Raw genomic sequence first — 18,075 nt, 5'->3', positions numbered from 1 at the left:
CAACTACTTGACTTTCCCTTACTTTCACATAGCTGAGCATTTACCAGCAAGGCATGCCCCCGAAATGTAATGCAGTTCAATCAAATTTTACACAACAGCCCTTACAGAAATCTTGGACTCCGTTTAATATCTCCACCACACGGTTTGAGGCAAAAGAATACATGAGAACCCCACGGTTTGTCTTCTCCTCAGCAATTTTTGTTACATATTTTTCATGGCTTTATTAAAACCATTGATTTTTCCTGCGGTCAGCGAAGCTACAGTACGGTATGTGAAAAATAACCCTCGTCCAAAGAAGCTGAAGAAAAGAATCCAAATCATGTGCGTGAATGATATGCAGACATCACTTGAAGTGCCATCTTTAATAACAGCATACATGAAATAATCCTGGATTACGGGGACAATCTTTGGGTGTAGTTTTAGGCTTTGCAGACCTGGCTATGAAAGGCAGTTTTGAAAGCAAACAGTTTCTCCCAATTTTATTTTTTTAGTAGAACTTCAGCCTTGTGCCTCTTTCTGTGAGGTGATGACTGTAATTTCTTAATCAATGGGAAAGGCAGTTTTGTTTCATACTTAACTGGGGTACAAAGGGTCACCACAGTGTACAATGAGTAAAGGGAAGCATCGGAGAAAACAGGCACTGTCGAATACAGAAAGGCATCAGTGTAAATTGCAAACATAAAGGGCTGATGACAACTCTCACGGATACCCTTAGAGGGATCAATGAACCTGACATCTTATTTTAGCAAGTGCTGGTATTTTTTATTGGCGTAGTTTACTCGTCACAGTGCAAAAAAAAATCCCTTAGATTACATTTCTGAAACTCATGTAGTGCTCATTAAAGCTTGTTTAAATGAGACGAGAGGCACCACTTAGCATACTTTCAGCACCAGAAATACAAGTTCTGCTTTTAAACCTGATTTTTTTTTCATTGCTCATCCTGTTTGATGAGCACACTTTTATATATACTCTAGAATTTATTGCAGTTTTTTGAGGCAGTCATTTTTCCATTAAAGCTAAAAAGGTGTCTGATGGAAATTGGCAGTCTGATTTGTGAAGCAGTGCTTTTTGTCTACTCTCAAGGAGTACTCTGACAAGATACATCACAAGTGTGGATCAAGGAAAGAATGGCAATGAGAATTTTGAGGTTACTTAAGGCCATCTTGTGAGAGAACTGAGTCTGGAGATTGGGGGTAGTTCCTTTTCAGGTGGTTAAATATAAGCATATTTGAGAGGCTAAAGAGCCCTCAATCATAAGGTTGTATCTTAAAGCAAGTTATCAGAAGTTGTCAGAAGTTATATTCTCTATGATCTCAGCACTAAAAAATAATCTCCAAACAGTTAAAAGATTTAGCAATCTTAAATTATAATATTGATATTACTGCCTGCTGATATAAAATATTTTCAGATCTACAATTTCCAAGTGAGATAAATTTCTAAAATATACAGATAATTTTTTTATCATACATGCTTTAAAATGCCGAATTTAGAAATGAAGACTAATATCCATAAGTTACAACTGATGTCTTCTGTTTACTTGAAAATGTATTACAAAAAAATAACTCTAGTTTATATCAATACAGTAAGCTTTCAGCCTGGCATCCTTCCTGTTTTACTTTCTTGAAGTGTGTACAGATTCATTTGAACAAGACAGACTCCTTGAGATGCCTACAAATAGGAAACTGTTGGGCTACTATACTTTCATGTCACACCTTTGGTAAAATAAGGCATCTGTGCTCCTAAAAAAATGTACAACATACTGGAAAAGATTATATGTAATTTTTCTGCAATTACAGAAAAAAACTGAAACAGTAAAGACTTGTACAACACAGTAACATCCACAATAGATGCAAAATTCATGAATCATGGAAATTATCACAATGAAATCCAACGAACTGTGACCAGTTTCATGGAAAATGATGTAGACAAGGAAACTAAAAAAATAAATTAATTAAACAGGGTGTGCAAGGGTCCAAAGACAGAGGCTGATGATAGCTCAGTCACCTGGTCTGGAAAAGCAGAACTTGAACACAAATACCAGTCTGAATCTAAGATACCAGGCAGTGTGTTAGAGACCCAAGAACCAGGCTATGTTAGACTTTTAATATACAGGATTTCAAATTCATAGAAGGAATCTGACATCGTTTGAAGAAAACTGCGAGAAAGAAAAGAGAAAGCAGGGGTAGCCAAAGAGAGAGCTCTAAAGTGGCTTTGTCTTCTATTGCCCTTGCACTTCCATCATTCAGATTCCTCCAGTCTCTACCAATCCTATACTTGTTTCACACTATTCAACTCCTATGTGCTTTATGCCGTTTTTCTTTTTTTTCCCATCTCATCTTATTTATATTTACACCTCCTAGCTATAGATTCTCTAAATTACACAATACTTAAAAATCTTTTAAAATTTCAGCTATGTCTGCACAGGAGAATAGTATTATTTATAAAATACAACTCACAAACTCAGTACATTATATAGCTAACAGCGCCCATACCCGTCCCTCCCTTCTTAACTCCCTTTCTTCTTGGCAGTTATCTTACATTCCATCTCTGTACACAACCAATACAAGATATTACTATATACAATTATTTTTAGGGCAACATTCTTTTTATATATTTCGCTAATCAGAACCAGTGAGACATTCGCTCTGGAAGCCTTCAGTCTGTTTGGGATGCAGTCGACAGCACCTGGCCTGTGCTGGGCGCACTTCGCCCCACGGTCATCAGCAGCTGCTGTTCTTGAATTCCCCGTTCTCCGTGATGGACAGCTTGGTGGGGTTTGTCGGGGAGATGCCATTGCGGATGTTCTGCACGCTGTAGCGCTCCTTCACCTGCGTCAGTGCGCTCATGAGCCGGGAGTTGGCAGCATCCAAGGAGCTAATCCTCTTCTCCTAAAAAAAGCAGCAAAAGGCAGGCCTGTCACAACCCCCGTGCTTTGTGAAAATCTGTCGGGTTTCAGTGCTTGAAACAGGATCCATGATGAGCTCAATGTTTGTCATTATCACAGCTGAAAGTCAGCCTACATTTCCATTCCAATGACATGGAAGGTGGTTTGCTGTAGGGCACCTATGAGTATAATAATTTCAAGCACTTCCAACATGACTTAGAAGTGATCTCTAAAGTTTGACACTTTGTACTACATGAATTTATTTTAAAAATGGCAATGAAACAAAATACAGACTGTTCTTTTTCCTTTTATATTTAAGCATTACAAAAAGTTTTACAATGGCTGTTCTCAACAGCCACAAAGAACCGCATTTATCATGTTAATTCTCTAATAAAGAAGAGCAAGTTTTTGCTGACTTTCAAGAAGCACATGAGGTGCAACCACCGCATTTTCCACATACACCCGTTACAAAGATCTTTCACAGGTACTGTCTGCCAAGAGCCCATTCACTTTGATCCTGCTTGGATGACTCAGGAAGATGGGTGCTACAATATATAAAAAGGAATTTTTCAATTAGCTCAGGCTCCGAGAGGACCTGTTGTCTCAATGGTGGAGGACTGTTTTGCAGCCCTTTGAGAGGCACTTGCAGAATGAGGATCAAGTCATGATCATTTCACAATCCCTTCAGGATCACTTCTAGTCACTGTCTACAGATGATGCATAGAATTATTTTGGTGTTCATCACGCAATCAATAATGATGTAATGCTCAGATTATGTTTTTCTCATTTACAAAATAAGAGTGGCCTTACAGCCATTAACAGAAATAAACAGCATGGTCATACCTGTTGCCTGCAAGGAGCTGCAGGGTAGGGAGAGGATGGAAAGGACTGGACAGACAAATGCACTGAGGGGGTCTGAAGCAGCCAAAAGCTATAGCTAACAGGTGCAGTCTGATATGACGCACCTCTTCCACACCCATTCCAGCTCAGGACAGCAATTACACAGAGCAACAGAGAGAGGGATAATTCTGCATCCACCACTCTGACTCTCTATACAGTCAGAGTATAAAAAAAGTATAAAAGAGAAAAAAAAACAGTATAAAAAAAAAGCTCTTCGAACCCTAAACCTAAAAGGTAACTAAAAGGGAAAATCTATAAAGTATTATGCTTTTTTTGGGCTACCACAGGTGTTCCAACAGGACCAAACAGCACAACTAAAGCTAAAACACAAATGCTCCGCCTTTGTATGAACAATCCAAAACAAAAATTTGCACTTTATACAAAAGTGTAAAGTGAGATACCTGCTGTCAGCTCAAATTATTATGCAAACTCTAGCATAGATAACACCTTATATAAATCTTCAGTAGGACTTTATCAAGCAGCTTAATACGAAGATCTTAAAAATAATATGATTACTTCAGCAAGCTCCACGGACAGTTAAAAAAGCATGCTGATATTTGAACTGGCGTTAACCAAATTACACTGGATGCATAAGCCTGTAGTACAACAATAGGGATCCCAATGATTTAGCTACCCCAGTGTCAGAGACAGTCCACTAGAGCTGCTGGAATGGGTGGAGAACACCAGCACGCTTGCCAATGTCTAGCAACTGTTGATCTAGAGAACCGATCTACTTGCCTGCTTGCGTTACATCAGCCCGATTAATGACCTGGAATTCAACACAGTAAGCAAGTCACATGTAGCACTGAAAATGGAGCTTTTATTAAAAGAATCAGCAGGGGACCATGTTGTAGAGCATGCTCATCATCAGGCCATGCTGCCAGGGGAGAGGTGACCTAGAGAATTATCCCTTCAAAGTCAATTGCCAGAACTGCACTGAAGTGCAATGCCTCGTGTGACTAATCTTTCAAGAGCTGCAATCAAACATTTCAGAGAACCACTCAGTCCTGATTTCATTAGTAATACTGTATATAATCAGAAAGAAATATTGGAAAAAATACTCGAAATATCAGAAAAAAAACCTACACTAGAATCTGAACCACCAGTTCGCTACACATCCTATGACACTAAGGTACCAAAACAGTTAAGCAATACAGAAAACAGTATAATCCAAAAAAACATGCAAGTGGAAAGACCAGGGCACGTCTTTCTGTAAAGTCCAAATTCTCCTTGAGACTTACTTTCTTCATGCCTACATGTGTCACATTTGCATCTAAACAGTCAGGTAAATGACAAAGGGTCATCACTTTGAGACAACTCTGGCTGGATCCTGACAGGAGTGTCTGTGGCTCAGGGGTGAGGATTGTTTCTCTGTGCTTCGAGAGGCATCATTAGCAATAAACATCAAGACCGAAAACGCTGCTGATGTTCAGCATCCATTTGCAACATTCAAGGCTCTGAGTACAAATAAAAGTGCAACATGTGTGGTTTTTCTAATTTGACTGAGAAGCATGCAATTACTTTTTCTCAATTTTTATAATTTTTTTATAGTTTGCTTTTCTTGAAAAGGGGTTGAATCACTGAATCATTACCCATAAAACGAAAGAAATAAATCTTCTTATAATATCAACAGAAGTAGAAAAACTGCATGAATAGCATTTCATCATTTAAGACTAGCTTTGTCATGCTGCGGAGAAAAAAATACTTTAAGACTTACAATGCCTCTTAAGCTTGTTGGATATCCAACCAAATATAGGCAATATGAGATTTAAACAAATGAAAACGGCATTCGGGCATGGCCTGCATTTTACTTGCAAGTCTAATCTTTAATAAGGTAAATATTTCTGGAACAAATTATCTGAATTCTGAAATTCTGCATAATTTAAGTCCCTTTCAGAAATGTAGCTACCTGAGCCATTAAAATGTCACAGCACAGCACAAAATATTTTCATAAAGAAGGCTTCATACCACCAACACCACTCCATGTATTTATCTTCTATTACCTGGGCATCTATTATTTTCTGTTTGGCGTCTATGACTGCCTGCATCTCTGCGTGATCTCTTTTCAGCTCCTCTTCCACGGCCATCAATCTGCAAAATGCAATTTGGTCTTTACTCAAAACGGTCACCTACTGCTTTAATTACATAAGTCATGCACAGTCCAAAAACAGTAAAACGTGAACTTCAGCTACTACCCTACGAACCCCTCTCTCACTCCATTTCATTATTAGAACAGAAAGATAAGATAGGCTCTTTTGCACCACCCAGTGGACAAAAGGATTTGCTAAAACAGTTTGAACAGTAAAAAGACAAGTTTGCATGGCTCCACTTGTATGTTTCGAACAGCAAAGAGCCCATTGAAATGCATACTGTATTGTAGGTTCTACAATTGTTCTAAGGCAATTAAAAACCCATTAGCCTTATGTATAATTGGAACACTAGACGGGTCCAGCGCTGTCCCTGTGCGCTGCACTGCGGCCACGGCTGCATGGACCTGGACAGTACCTGCAGATGATGCTCTTCATCTGGGAGTCCTTCTCCTCCTGCTGCCTCCGCAGCCTCTCCTCGCTGTCCTCCAGCCGCATCTTGTACTCCAGCAGAAGCTTCTGCATCTGCTGCTCCTGAGCCAGCAGCCGGCGCTCGTACTCCTCCAGCCGCCGGCTGGACACGCGCAGGCGCTCCTTCAGCTTGGAGATCTCCAGCTCATACTGCCACAGGGAAGAGCGGGAGAAAGAGAGAGGACACCGCACTCAGCATAGAAGTGCTGTAAATGGGAACTGACAGATTTCCTCAGCCTAGGATTCTCTGTGGGGTGGCAAAGTGGGTAGCACCTGTGCCCCACAGCTCCAGGGTCCTGTTTTCCATTCCATCTTGGAGTGCCTGTGAGTGTGGAGTTTGCATGTTCATGTAGGTTTACATAATGTGCTCCCACTTTCCTTCCACCTTCCCAAGATGCAAAGCTTAGCTATGACTGATCCTTCTTAAATTGTCCCTTACCAGTGGGGTTGGTACCCAGTGAAACCAGTACAATCTACAGTACTATAAAGAACAATGGAACCACAACAGATTGAATGGACTCCTCTCATTTGGGACTTTCTAATGTACTGATGTTTAAAGTTGAGTGCCTCCTTAATTTCAAGTAAGTCCAATTAGCTGTTAAGCTAAACTGAACAACACTGGCTCCTCTATAACATTGGGAGAACTCTTTGGCTCTGATGTTAGTGTTAAAAAAAAACGTCTCCACTATTCAACACTTTCATTTTCTTCTCAATGAAACACAAAAAAGCCCACTGCAGGAAGATGTACTTTCTCAGGATCAACGTCTGGTTTCCTCTTGTATTCTAATTAAGTGCTATAACACTGCTACACTCATCAGCACTTAATCCTCACTCCAGCTTTTGTTATTTTAATCACAACTGCCAGTTTTCTATATGATCAAATAATAAGCTATCAACAGTGAAAAGGAAATCCAATAGTAAGCACTCCTGTTTACAATTAATGTCCTTCAAACACTTCAAAGATACTTGGCTTCATTACTGGACTGCTGTTTAAAGACACCTAATGTACAAAATTAAATGTGAGCGAACAAATTCAAAGAGCTCTTACCTTTTCTGCATGCTTGCTATCTTCCCTGCTCTGTTCCAGCTCATCTTCGTCTTCGTACTGGCCGTTGTTCAGGACCCAGGCTGCCGTCCTCTCCACAGGAGACATGGTGATGGACTCAACAGGGGACTGTACCTGAAGCAAGGACATTGCACTCCGTTCTAGTCAGCACTAACCAACCTTGGATTCTTGCCGCAGTAGGGCTCTGCTACTGACAGTCTGCACGGCTATAAGTCAAAGCCTACTAGACAATCACGTGAGGCATGTGGCGTCTTTCATGAGTTTACAGTGAGCCACAAAACTGACATCAATTCGTAGGAGGTTCTATACCTTCTGCTCAACTTACATCAGCTGATATTGAGAGTATCAAGCACAGCAGTTAGAATATCGCAGTGGGTGGTTTCTCCATCCTTTGATGTGAAACATATTAGTTTATTCCTTTTTTGGGGGGAGTTTACAGAACCCACAGAAAGACACTGACTCATTATGAGCACCAGGGTGAAAGGGAAAGATATTGTCACGAATACATAAACATTTCCCTGATGGTTTAACTGAGGCTCACGCTGTACAGTGTTACCAGCTATTGGCAGGTGGACTGTGAAAGCCCACACAAGACGTAGTTTAACCACTGATTTCTATCAGATTCACAGCAGTTTATTTTGAATGGTTTGCGCAACAGATCTTAACCGCACTATTAATATCTCCATACTAATCACCACAACGCACCTATGTTTTTGCCCAGAAAAGTATATTTAAAAAATTATACTGAACATCAAGAGAAAGAATTGATAACTGCCAACAAATACACAAAGTGATCAGGAAAATATTTTTTTTCTACTAGATGTATAGACATTTTAACAGACAAAGGTAAATTCTATAAATTAAATTCAAGATTAACATTTGCCATCAACTGGCTTCTACTATAAGGGTCACAGGCTGGTACTTTGTGGCCACTGTGGGAAGCAATACGGACTGTACATATACCACGTTTTGCACCAGGTTGCACACGCCGTGTTGTGGGATTCTGTCCCATTTCTCCAATAGAACTTGGATAGCATGTCTGTTCACTGGATTCTGAGCCATGATTCCAAACACCATCCCAGCTGATCCCACAGATGTTCAATTCAGCAGCAGCAGCAGCACAGGGCAGCAATCAAGGGCACTGAACTTATAACTGGAAGGTTGTAGGTTCAAGTCCCAGTGGAGCTGCTGTTGTCGCATTGAGAAGGTACTTTGCCCAGGTAGATATCCAATAAACTACCCGGCTGTGTAAAGGTAGGTTGCTTTGGATAAAAGCCAAATAAATTAGCAAGCAGTGGGACATCTGGTAAAAAGGGAATCCACAGCATTAACTGTCACTTTCTCACCACTTTTAGCTACACGGCCTGAATGACCTCCTGTTGTTTGTACCCTTATCTCTTATAATCTATATATTTCATTTTACTAAAAATATATACATGCATAAAGTTTTGTTTGCACTAAGAATAAATATGGAAAGAAATTACAGCAAATCCAACCTATTTACAGTGCTAACAAAGCCCACATCTCACCCCCTACACTTGTACCTAGTGGGTCTTAAATACTCATGGAAATTCCAGAACGTACTGTCATGGTAAAAGTAGACTGAGGTGAGTAACAGTGGGTAACTAATATTAAATGACCAACAGCATCAAGCAGTGTGGGCTCAGCACAATCTTCGACTAGGATATGACATAATAGCTCAAAGACTCACTATTTCTAGTGTGGATCCCCACAACCAAGCATTCTTCTGCAAGGTTTTCATGTCTATACTGTAGTATGGTATGTTTTTAATATGTAAATATATGCTAGTGTTAATATAAACTTTACATTAAAGCTGCTGCTTCATGACTATCTTTAAATAACTCTTATCCTTGTAATGAATTGTAGTTCTTCAGAATTTGATGGAAATTATTAGATGCAAAATGTTCATCATTTACCTGCTTATGTCTGAGCATTGTGACATATAGATGTTTTATGTTACTCCAACTGCTGATGGCAAGAAGACTTTAAATAGCAATTGGTGCAAAATGTGCCAGCTGAGTTGAGTAATGACAAAGAATAACAGAAAACTCTTTATCACACAAGCAGCAAATTTATATTTTACACCCAATCAATGCATGTATGTGTTTAGAAAAAAAAAGATGGGGGAGTTTTGTTACTGATTAAACATTACTGATAACCATTTTGATCATCTGACAATGTGAAACACTTAACTGACTAGTGAATAAGCATTAAATCACCTTATTGGGCAAAGAGGATTAAGTGATTTAACCTATTAAATGTCAAGCATGGTAAAAAAAAAATCAAGATAGCACTAAAAGTAACCAATACGTCCTGCTGATCGGGAGAACAGTGCCTTTGTGCCATTAATCGAACTTAGTCCAAACTTAAGATACACAGTTCCCCTATGATATGGCTCAAGGTTTCCCAGATCATGGCCTGACATCTTACCATGATCGAAGGGGATGGTCTTACCAGGAATATCTAGCTGCTGCAGAAGTTCTCCTTTAGTGAAGGATGCCAACCTGACTACACTGTGAGCTCATCTGTTACCCTTTCTGCAAGCTCATCCTGACATGACAACATTCCAGAAGGACATTGCATGCTGTCATACCGCTCTTACACCAGCTGTTTTATGAGGTAATAATGTAACAGCAGTGTCATTGATTTACCTACTTGCCAGACTTGAGAGCTACAGAGAATTGTTTAGATGCCAGATCTTATCTAAGTCTCAGAGACCAGCGTATGGACACGTGCTGCAAAAAGTCATTTTCTTGATCATAACTTGTGAACGTCTTGCATGTAAAAGTGCTCAGCTTCTAAGTATTTTTCTTATAAAAATACTTTTTTTTGAAGCGTTCAGTTCAATTATAAGAATTGAACTGAACGCTTGCAAAAGCATCAGAAAACGAACCGGCCCCTCTAGAGTGAAGGGAGGTTTCTGTACCTGCTGGGGCGGCTGCTGTTTATGGGCCATCCTGGCTCGGGGTACCGGGCTCTCCCTGGAGGACGTGGACTGTCGCGAGCGGCTGCCGTTGTGGGGGGAGGGCTCCTGCTTGTAGGGGCCCCCCGCTGCGCTGCTGGTGCTGCGCAGGGAGGCGCTGTGAGGAAGCGAGCGGGGCGTCCTGGCCCCCCCGCTCCCGCTGCGGCTCTGCTGCTCGACCCGCACGATCTGGGCCGTGCCGGTGCTGTTCTGCCTGGGCAGAGCCGGGGGCTGGGCCGCGGCGAGCCGGTCGGGCGCGGCGTGCCGGCGGGGGGCGCAGTCCTCGCTCTGCGTGCTCCGCCGGCTGAAGTCCTCCATGCTGCTGTTGGAGGGGCCGCTCAGCTTCCCCGTGACCGCGAAGTCCTCCGAGTTGCTCCGGCTGCGGGAGCTCTCCGTGCTGAGGTTCTCCGAGCTGGAGTCCGGGCCGCAGGCCGGGTGCGGGGGGTTGCTGAGGTGGTAGACGGGGTTCTGGAAAGAAAGGGGCTGCAGGCTGCCCTGCTGGCTAAGCGCGGGGTGCAGGGGCCGGCGGATCTGAGGAGCACTCTGGGGCAGGACTTGGGCCTCCCGCAGGGACGGCTTAGACGCGAGCTGAGGGTAGAACTGGTGCTGGCTGTGGGGGTGTGGGTGGATAGAGATCTGGCTGCCCGTCAGCCTGGCCGGCACGTCGTGGATGGGCAATCTCTCGCTGTGGACTATGTGAGGGTCCTGCAGATCCATGAGCGATATGCTGCGGCCGTTGGGCAGAGGGTTCTCTCGCTCCTCCTTGTCCGAGAAGCTCATGCTCTGAGTGGAGGACTGCTGCCCCAGGAGAGGGTGCTTGCTCCGCACGTGTCCGTCCGCGTGCTCCTGAGTAGGACCCCGCATATTGTGCAAATCACTACAACAAGAGACGAAATGTCAAAACAAATCCTGCTGGAGGGGAGTTTTGTAATCTGAGAAAATGTCTCCCTGTTTATTAAAAGTTTGTAAGTCCTGGACAACAGATGATGATATTCTCCACATCAAGGACTTAAAAAACATTAAAAAGCATTCTAAAATTGCCAAAAATTGGAGTCCCATTAGAATGGATGGTTTGGAACAGAAGTAAATAATGAATGTCAACTGAAATGAACCTGCAAACACAATAATGCATTTGTGCATGCCGGAATTACTATAAATGTGAGGATAACATCTGAGAAAATAAAAATGAAGGTCTTGGGTTGTGAGGGAGGACTGATCAGGTTGCACTCATTGGGCAAATAATTTTTATAAGAAAATTTAAAACCCAAAAGAAGCCCATTGAGCCCATCTATCCAGGTTGGAACTTAGCAGCTAATCAGACCTTTCTTGAAAAAAGCCTGGACATCTGCTTCAAAAACATGACTGGTTAGCTTGTTCCATACTCCCAAAACTCTTTCAGTAAAAAGTACTATCCGTTCTCATTTTTAAACATACTTCCATATATAGTTTCCACTTACAGTATGTCTTCTGGCTCAAGTTTCACTGTTTAATCTGACATGAACCGACATGACATTCATTAATGCCAAGAATTAACTGAATACCTGGATCAGGTCCCCACATAATCATCTGATGAAGACTAAATGGGTTCTGTTCCTTCAGACTATCAGTGCAGCCCATTCCTTTATGTCTGGAAAGTATCTGCTTGCTCTCTATACCGATTACAGAGCACAAATATTATTGTTATGATGTAGTTAATGGAATTGAACATAATAGTCTAAAGTATTGCATCCTACAACTTTAATTTCCCTCAATTTAAAGTATATAGTTTTAACTACATACCTTTTTACGGCTTCCCCAGATTGTCTAGAAGATGCACATGAGGTGTAAACAATACTATTTTGAATAGTTTATTACTGTCTGTTTGTGACACTGTAATCATCAAATATCACTTTTATCCAGTTTTCAAATGTTTATGAATTTAATTTGCTGCTTCAATAGTGTTTGCTAGCCTTCCTATTTTGGTATTGTTTGCAAACTTGACTAGTTAACTAACTATAACTATATCAGAAACGTGATCATTGATATAAACCAGGAAATGGTCTTCATGGTGCAGATCCATGACGTACTCTACGATTTACCTCACCCCATTTTGAGCAATCAAAACTTATCTACAGATTTCCATTAACCAATTCTCATTCCAAAAATACACATTTCTTCCAAATGTCTATTGTTTCTAATGATAACTACTAATTGTATTAACTGGAAGAGTTGCATCAATAGCTTATGAATGACATTTTGTTCAAGTACAAATGGTAATCACACTCTAAAGATTGCATGCTTCTGGTACCCAAAACTCTTTATATTAATATTATATCTTCTATATTAAAATGTTATATTTTCTATATTAAAATGTTATATTTTCTATATTAAAACTTTCTATATATCTCCTATATTAAAACTATTAAATGTTTTTCATTCACTAACTAAGGCATCTCATTCCCTTCTTCCTTAGTGAACACCTGAAAAACTCACTTAGTATCTCAGATGCATTTTACTTCATCTTTTATTATTTTCTTTTTATCTCCATTGCAATACTTGTTTTACTTTTGGAATTTCTAATATACATTGTTATACACCTAGTGGCATCTTCTTCAAAGATTTAGTTCCAAAATCATTTAGGGTCTACCTTCACCCCTTGAAGAATTTAATTCCAGTGGAGTATAGAACAGGAAATCTATGAGTCAATGGAAAGTCCTCACTACCACAGAAGTGAAAAGATCCAAGGTAAGTTCCAACTAGTTCAAAATGTTTCTAATTCAAGGTAATTATGTAATCATCTTGTATATCATAAATGTATCCTGTTTACAAAAACTATTTTTACTTCAATTCAATGAATGGTGAGTGGCCAAGTGTATTAATGTTTTTAAACACCCAACATAAAATTTAAGCTGTTAACTCAAATGCTTCCATCTCTTAATGGTAAGAACCACAGAGAGTTTAGAGCTGGACTTTGTACTATCCAGAAGGAAACTGAAATTTCATTTATAGTGGCAAAAGTGGTCTACTTTTCAGTTACAACTACATGTTAAATTGTTTCACAAAGCTGCAACCAGTCAGTGAGACAGAAAAGCCTTTTTAAGAGGGTTGACAAGTAGTACCTGTCCGATGGATCCTCAAATATCCTTTGCAATCCTGAAGAGACACTGCCACTGATATTCTGGGAGGAGTTATGATCCTGAAACCGCCTAAGCTGTTGCTGGATGGGAGTTGGGTTTGACAGAGACTTGGTGATGTCACCCAGAATGCGTGGGAGTGGTCCAAGCTTCGCCACAGTCGCCTGCAGGAAGGAATTTTCACCCTGTGTTGCACGTTACCATGGCAGCAACATCCCCCCAGTTTTCAAATGGGATGGTAGAGGGCGGAGTATTGTTGGTGGTTGGTTCGTGCGAGCGGTACCATAATGCATTGGTTCAGGGCAGCGTAACCATGGAGACACAGTGTGGAAAAAAGGAGGGGGACAAAGTGGCAGAACAGGGTGAAGGAAGGGGTATGAACAGGAAAAACAAAAGGAAAAGAAATTAGGAATCAAAAAAACATGCTTCTAAATAACTATAGCCATTCCAAACCAAAACACACCATGCAAAAAGCCAGCTACAACAGAAGATGGTAAGTATGAATTATAAAAAAGGAATAAAACTTCTAATGACAAGAATAATAACAAAACGACTAAAGAACTTTGGGTAAATGGTTATTATGTGGCAAGAACAGACATGCTTCTCAAGTACAGGAGCAATGCGGGATGGGGATTAGGAAAGTTGGGTAAGGGGTTGTGAAGCACCAAATACAATGTGGTCAAAATGTTTAGATTCAGAATACACCAATATAGTATCTGCCAATTAGAAAACATCCCACATTAACCTGCAAATTAAAAAAACACCTCAAAGAATAAATCAGCGTAATTACTAATGATTTTTAGAAAAATACTAGAACTCACGAATTTCCCCAAGCGGGAGAATATAGCTTGAATTGAACAGACATATTTGATAGATTTGTAACTAGTACTGAGCAATAATGTTTTCATAATTACTGTTGACCTAAGAAAGAAATCAAGCTTTTACTATTTATAACAAAATAAGCATCTCTCTCTCTCAAAATCAAATTTATGCACATCAGTTCACTGTGTATTTTATCTAGCCTTATTGATGTGGAGAAAAAAAGTCCATTTTAAGTGTGCAGTCTAATATACTGTAATTAATTTTCAATTAACAAAATTCATACACAAATCCCTAAACTGCAAAACATAAAAGTAATCTAATTAGAACATTACAGTACACTGTGGAACTTGAATTATGCAGATCGAGCAGAAGAGGGTGCTATTTGATAAATTATTCCAGGTCGGATTTATCACAGTGTTCACAAACTGAACACGTTTGATATGAATACATGTACAAGTTGATAGAATTTACAGTATAAAAATTTCTCAATTTTCCCCACAGCATATTGAAATGTTTTCTGTATCCAGGTGAATTTTAGTAAAGGAACACAAATTCACACCCACACAAACAAACACAGAAAGCAATGTGTAAGGGTTGAACCAGAAGATTTCCTTCGCTTTTAAAGCCACCCAAAAATATGATGTTAGTGCTACAATTCGCTCCAGCCTGTACCTTATCCAGTTGAGAGACCACCTCCCACAGGAGCGAGTGCAATACAGAGAGCTCCCGGCCCAGGTCTATATAACCCTCGAACCCTGGCGTGTTGGATATTGTCTCTGGGTTCGAGATCTCCACCAGGAATCTCTTCATCCCAGCCCATTCATGCTCCAAGAAGTCATTCATGAAGGCCATGTATTCTTCTTTGTTACCAAACCTAAAAAAGAAAACGTAGCTGATGGCTGTTTCCATATTTTCAACACTCATAGTACTCACAAATATAAATTGTATAGATAGTGTCCACAGGACTTTAAAAGAGGATGTTACAGGATTATACTAATAGATCTCCAACTTCATCCAGTGAAGGTACAGCTATAGTGAAACTTCAGTGCCGATCAGTTTAGCATTTAAAATGGTATAAAAACATAAGCGATCGGACATTAAAACCGCAGGTCCCCGATGTCTAGTGTCGGCAGGGACGTACTTGGCGAAGTTGGCGAGGTTCTGGATGACTTTGGCAATGAGCGTGAGCGTGCGGGAGGTGCGGTCGTCGGGGTACTCCTGCATGAGGTTGAAGAGGCTGGGGGACATGATGGCGGGACACAGGAAGCGCAGGAAGAGGGAGGCGCTGATGAGGCGCTCGCTGATGTCCTGCTTCCCCCGGTTCAGGCACTGCTGCTTCCAGGCGGCAAACACTTCCTTCAGCTCCCGCGGGAAAACGCTGACCAATACAGAAAGCCGTTAGTCAGTCCCACCAGGGAAGATGTTGACCTTGTCTCTAGAATTCACATGTTCATTGGTACAGTTTTTTTGTTCTTATTTTAGTGAGTCTCAAGAGAATTTGATTAAGTGCAGCATGTTTTGAATGCTGTGGTTCCTTGTACAGGGACGATATGGTCATGTACAAAGTTTAGCCAAAGCAAAAGGCAGTGGATATTTCTTTCATCTTCACAAAATGCCAAATTATAATTGTGCATTGCAGAAAAGAATGTACTGCTGTACACTTTCTATAGACTGGTGTAGTCTGAAAACCTATGCACTTTGTCTAAATGAGATACAAGACAATGACAAATCTGAGGCTGCTGTCATCTTACCAGTAAGAGTTGATGATCTTGCAGAAAGCCAGCTCGCAGCACATTTTAAGGTTACTCTGGTGCTCTGCAAGTTCACTGCTGGAACACTTACTGGGGTCCACCTCACAGTTTTCATCCGACTCATACAGAGCTTTGATAAACTCCCCTGGAAGACCACAAAACACCTACAATGAACCACATACTAAACAGAACACTTTCTGTCCTAATGGCTTCTAAGTTCTTTCTATGTTTCTGCCTTTTATGACTGTTCTAAGGCTGCTCTTACCCAATGCATCATGAAGGTATTTCTGCCCAACCAGTTTCAGGTACTCCTCAATGGCTTTGGTTGCCAGGGTATTTTCCCTGAAGATCAGAACATCATGATCACCACAGCGATCGACCTCAGACATCACCAGGTCTGTAAGGAAGTCCTGCCACAGAAAACAATGAAGCAGAGTCTCTTTATCACACACAACCATCCTTGAAGTCTGAAATCTTGCAAAGGAGGCGATAAATTCAGCTTGTGATTAAGAAAATACTCCTGCAACAAAGTCATAAGCCTATGAAAAAAGACATTTGCAATTAATTGTAGAACAAGATTGTTAAATCTGTCCCTGAACATTAGCCAGGACAATCTGAATGATATAAAAGATGTGCAGCCCTTCAAAGTAGTGTTGTTTTATTTACCTTAGCCCTTCCTGTGCTTTGCAGGATGTGAACCAGAGCACAGGCCATCTCCTCTTTGTTTTTGACACTTATGACTGGCTCCAAGACAGAGCACAGCATGGTGTAGTTGTTTGTGATGAACTCCGCAAACTCCTTGTACTGCTCCATAGGGAGGATTGAGACGGTCTGGAAACGCGACTTAATCCGGATGGAGGGTCCGCCTGCCTTCCCCTTGCTGGTGGTGGGCATGCTGACCGGGTACCACTTCTCCATGAACTGCCGGCCGGTCACGCTGCTCATGGGGATGTTGACCAGCCCCACATAGTTGTTCTTATCCTTCTTTTTCTTCTTGTCCACCTCCTTGTAAATGTGCACTGTGATGCTGCGCACCAGGGGCAGGCTGTAGAATTCAAAGTGTTCACCCCAGAAGAGGTTGTCTGCTTTGGTTTTGCTGGTGGTGCGGGCATACAAGACATCATCCAGACACAGCTCACAGAAATACTTCTTCTTGGGGGGCAGGTCCTTGGCTTCTATAATCCACAACCGCAGTACGTTCTCTGCTCTCCGGCAATTGTCCTAAAGAAACACGATGAACAAAAACACTTCATGTAACTCAATATCACAGTTGAAAACCTGAATAAGACCTAGTTATGTTCAGTAAAAGTCATATTGTATGATATAAAGAACAACAACAATTACTTCTATCCAATAAAAAAATTCAACCCTTTAACTATATCAAGGTCATAAAATAGCATAATCTAAACAAATATTATCTTTAAACTTCTTTATATCATTGTATCAGTCAGTTATTTCTTCTGCTTTCTTCTGATAGATCTCTACACAGTGGAATCAATAGCAAAGAAGATGAAAAATAATAACCGTGGCTTTTTTCTCTTCTGGCATCCTGGGGAATGGTAAAAGGATTTTAATTGAAGACATCAGCAGACATTAAAGACAAATACTAATGGCAGATAAAGGATCAATACTGGCTTCCACACAATGTAATGTTAAGTGTGAAATCTGATTTTTATAGCATCATTTTAAAGCATACACCAAAAGTGGAAATTCTTATAGAATGTCTTTGGAAACTTAGTATCAAGTACTGACACTTCAAATGTTTTTCTAAATTGAAAGGCTTAGGATTGTATTATTTCTGCAAAAGTAAAGACCCTTTTTCTATGTCATTAAGATTTCACAATGAGAAAGTTAAATGTTCTGACCTTGATTACTGTACATTTCAGGACGTCTCAGTTTATTGCACCAAGGTTATTAGAATGCTTTTCTGGCTTCTAAAAACCTTGTTGTGTATTAAAATTTTCAGAATATAAATTGAGGAACACTCCATCATATGTG

General features: G+C 40.6%; 1 protein-coding gene across 4 annotated transcripts in view; it reads right to left on the bottom strand.

The window, feature by feature from the left end:
* Positions 1-740: 740 nt before the first annotated feature.
* The window catches only part of rasal2 (RAS protein activator like 2), a 102,704-nt gene continuing 85,369 nt past the window's right edge, over positions 741-18,075 (bottom strand). For 3 of the 4 annotated variants that reach the window (XM_088927384.1, XM_088927382.1, XM_088927385.1), the window contains 11 exons: positions 16,744-17,298; positions 16,343-16,487; positions 16,078-16,222; positions 15,468-15,704; positions 14,999-15,200; positions 13,490-13,689; positions 10,356-11,268; positions 7,391-7,522; positions 6,290-6,492; positions 5,788-5,875; positions 741-2,888 (listed from right to left, as the gene is read on the bottom strand). In XM_088927384.1, the coding sequence (XP_088783510.1) occupies positions 2,721-2,888; positions 5,788-5,875; positions 6,290-6,492; positions 7,391-7,522; positions 10,356-11,268; positions 13,490-13,689; positions 14,999-15,200; positions 15,468-15,704; positions 16,078-16,222; positions 16,343-16,487; positions 16,744-17,298 (2,988 nt within the window). In that variant the 3' untranslated portion in view covers positions 741-2,720. The remainder of the gene's footprint in view (positions 2,889-5,787; positions 5,876-6,289; positions 6,493-7,390; positions 7,523-10,355; positions 11,269-13,489; positions 13,690-14,998; positions 15,201-15,467; positions 15,705-16,077; positions 16,223-16,342; positions 16,488-16,743; positions 17,299-18,075) is intronic. The other variant, XM_088927383.1, reaches the window with a different exon arrangement.

Source organism: Atractosteus spatula, chromosome 11 (assembly GCF_055471065.1).
Source record: "Atractosteus spatula isolate fAtrSpa1 chromosome 11, fAtrSpa1.hap1, whole genome shotgun sequence".
NCBI lineage: Eukaryota > Metazoa > Chordata > Actinopteri > Semionotiformes > Lepisosteidae > Atractosteus > Atractosteus spatula.
This window is presented reverse-complemented; position numbering and strand designations above follow the sequence as displayed.